At 32.0% G+C, this 2,796-nt stretch overlaps 1 protein-coding gene across 1 annotated transcript; it reads right to left on the reverse strand.

The window, feature by feature from the left end:
- Positions 1-447: 447 nt before the first annotated feature.
- LOC134281682 (neuromedin-U receptor 2-like) lies at positions 448-1,821 on the reverse strand. Its single transcript, XM_062764115.1, has one exon. The coding sequence runs from the start codon at positions 1,659-1,661 to the stop codon at positions 654-656; it is 1,008 nt and encodes a 335-aa protein (XP_062620099.1). The 5' UTR covers positions 1,662-1,821; the 3' UTR covers positions 448-653.
- Between the last annotated feature and the right edge of the window lie 975 nt (positions 1,822-2,796).

Raw genomic sequence — 2,796 nt, forward strand, 5'->3', positions numbered from 1 at the left:
ACTTCTTTACGTATTTTGTATTGTCTTCCCTATTGTAATTAAATGCCCATCTAAAACAATTATTTTTTTTATTTTTTGGAAAAAAGTGTAAACTCATTGATAGAGATGATATTATAATTAATATAATTATAATTGATATAATTAAATTGATTCATTCATTCAATCTTTATTTCCCCCATTCGGAGATTTCATGATCATTCAAATTAAATCTTACAATACATAAAGAACAGCAAGAAAATAATAACATATATACATGTTATAGACGATGTTGGTAGTGTTATAATTTTCCGTTATTTGCAAGATTAGTATGCACAGACTGAAGCAACATTTGTATCATAGTATAACAATGCCGGGATAACACTAGGGTTTACATTATTTAAAGTAACAACAAAGAAAAACAATTTAGTATACTCAGTATGTGAATTATACATTCTTTACTCTCATCGATTGTACATGATATATTTGTTCAATATCCTATTTGGAACAAAAGAGGCACATATCCATCTACATCTGATACATGTAACCTGACTCTCTGTTAAGTCTGCCAGGTGCCGACGGTTTTCAATAAAATAAGAGTTTGAAAGTCGTCTTTCGTATTTTTATATTTATGATATCAAGAGTTACATTATGTAAGTTTCACAATGTTATAACAACTATGTATTTTCTGACTGTTCTGTTTCTAATTTGGTTTTGCAAAACAGTCCAGCTTTCAGTTCTGATCTGAATTTATCATCCATGAAAGCGTATATAAAAGGGTTAGCCAAATGGTTTACTATGTAAAACAACTCAACCATCCGAACAATACCGTATTCCGCGACAGAAAGTCTCTCCCAAATTCCAACTATTGCACTCTCCAAAATGAACGTAACAAGTCTTGTTATGAAAGATATTATAAAGATTATGGTAATGATCATAAACATCAAAGAAACATTGTTGCTCTTTTTCTTATCATTTTCTTTTGAGTTGGTCTGATAAAAAGTTGACAAAGGTTCCCTCTTCCGTCGAAATATGACTTTTGCTATTTCTGCATAAAAGAAAGTGAGAGCAATTGCTTCAGCTACCATAAACAAAGCACAAATGACACTGTGGATTAAAGACACTGTTTGGGTGGAAGAGGTGAGTCTACGACAAGCAGTCCCTGTCACATTCATTTCTTCGTTGTATACCATCTCTGATCCAAAAGTGAAGTACGACGGAATAGCAAGTCCAATAGATAAAACTAATGAAAGCAGCAAAGAAGTCCTCCTCCAAAACAATGTCATCTGTCCATCAAATGGTTTGCAGACTTTTAAGTAGCGTTGTACAGAGATTAACAAAAGAATGAATGCGGAGAGAATGGTTGTTAAAAATGCCAGTGTGAAACTCCAACTACACAGGTCATTATATTTGAATGTGACTGGGAAGAAGTTAGTCATGGCATGCAACGCCACTGATAATATTAGAGCCAGTAGATCCGCCAAAGCTAAATATGGAATGAAATAACGACCACTGTGTTTCCCTTGTAGACGAAACCCGTAGATATATAACACAATAATGTTCCCAGGAACTCCAACAGTTAAAGATACGAATAGGTATACAGTGCATGGGAGAAAGGAAACAAATCTTATATTATCCCACAACTCAAGCCTGCTTTCCTCGGATAGATTAAGGTAAGGATTCATCTCCTTTGAAACGTATAAAAATAGTTAAATTTCTGATGGATTTTTTTTCTTGTAATATGTGCTCGACAACAGTATTTCAGGGATGGTTTTCTTGTTTGAAAATCAATTTCCAATGAAAACTAAATAAGATGAATCACCAAAAAACATTGAATACTCCATGTGAATTGTAAATGCCTTGTAAATTCACGAAACAAAATATAATATTAACAAAATCATCCTAGTTGATGGAGAAAGCAACAGAAAAGCATCTTTGTCACTTTATATGGATCTATTTCTAAAAGGAAGTGAATTTGAAGTACTTCTACTTAGATCATGTGATCCACTATCTCTTAATTTTTTAAATGTAACTATTCGTTTCATAATTGCTAGTTGAATACATTTGAACATTTAAGATATCAAGTTCAAAAATATGAAAAAATTACTTTGCTAAGCAATTTTGTCTATACTTTTCACAAACAAGAATTTAAATATTATATATTTGTACAGAAATGAGGCTCAGTAAGGTTTTAGACAGGACAAAAGATTGAAGCTGAAAAAGCAAAGCTTCCATACCTTTATTTTTCGACTTTTGAGTCCTGCTAACTCTAGAACTAGTACTGTTGTCAATGTCTTATCTTAACCAACTTAGGAAATAATTTGTAGGACGTCAAAAAACAATCTAATGTCAGAATTTATATTTAAAGAGCCGCTGAAGCCATGAAAATATATTGTAGAAATCGCCACCTTCAATTATAAGCCATTGAAATGTTCAAATTGTTGACTTGTTGCGGTTGATGTTAATGTGATGGTTGATGTTCATATATGTGATGTTGAATTTGAAAATTACGAGGGTCGTCCGTATAGTTCGTGGACAAGCTACAAATTAAATAAAGTGCCATTGATAATTCGTATAAGCATATTTCTAATCCTTTACTAAAGGTGATTTGAGAAATGTAAAATCTTATTCAATTTCAGATGTTTAATTACAATTATGGCTTCATAATTAGACTTGGAATGGAGACCCGGAGCACCACAAAATTGTAATTTAAAGATTATTTATCACTTTATAAATTCCATTTGTATTTTATAACATTCCGCGGAAATCTGGATGACTTTTACATCATGAGGTTGACAGAAGTTATAACGTCAAACCAGC

Source organism: Saccostrea cucullata, unplaced genomic scaffold (assembly GCF_032062105.1).
Source record: "Saccostrea cucullata isolate Sc308-1 unplaced genomic scaffold, CSIRO_AGI_Scuc_v1 ctg286, whole genome shotgun sequence".
NCBI lineage: Eukaryota > Metazoa > Mollusca > Bivalvia > Ostreida > Ostreidae > Saccostrea > Saccostrea cuccullata.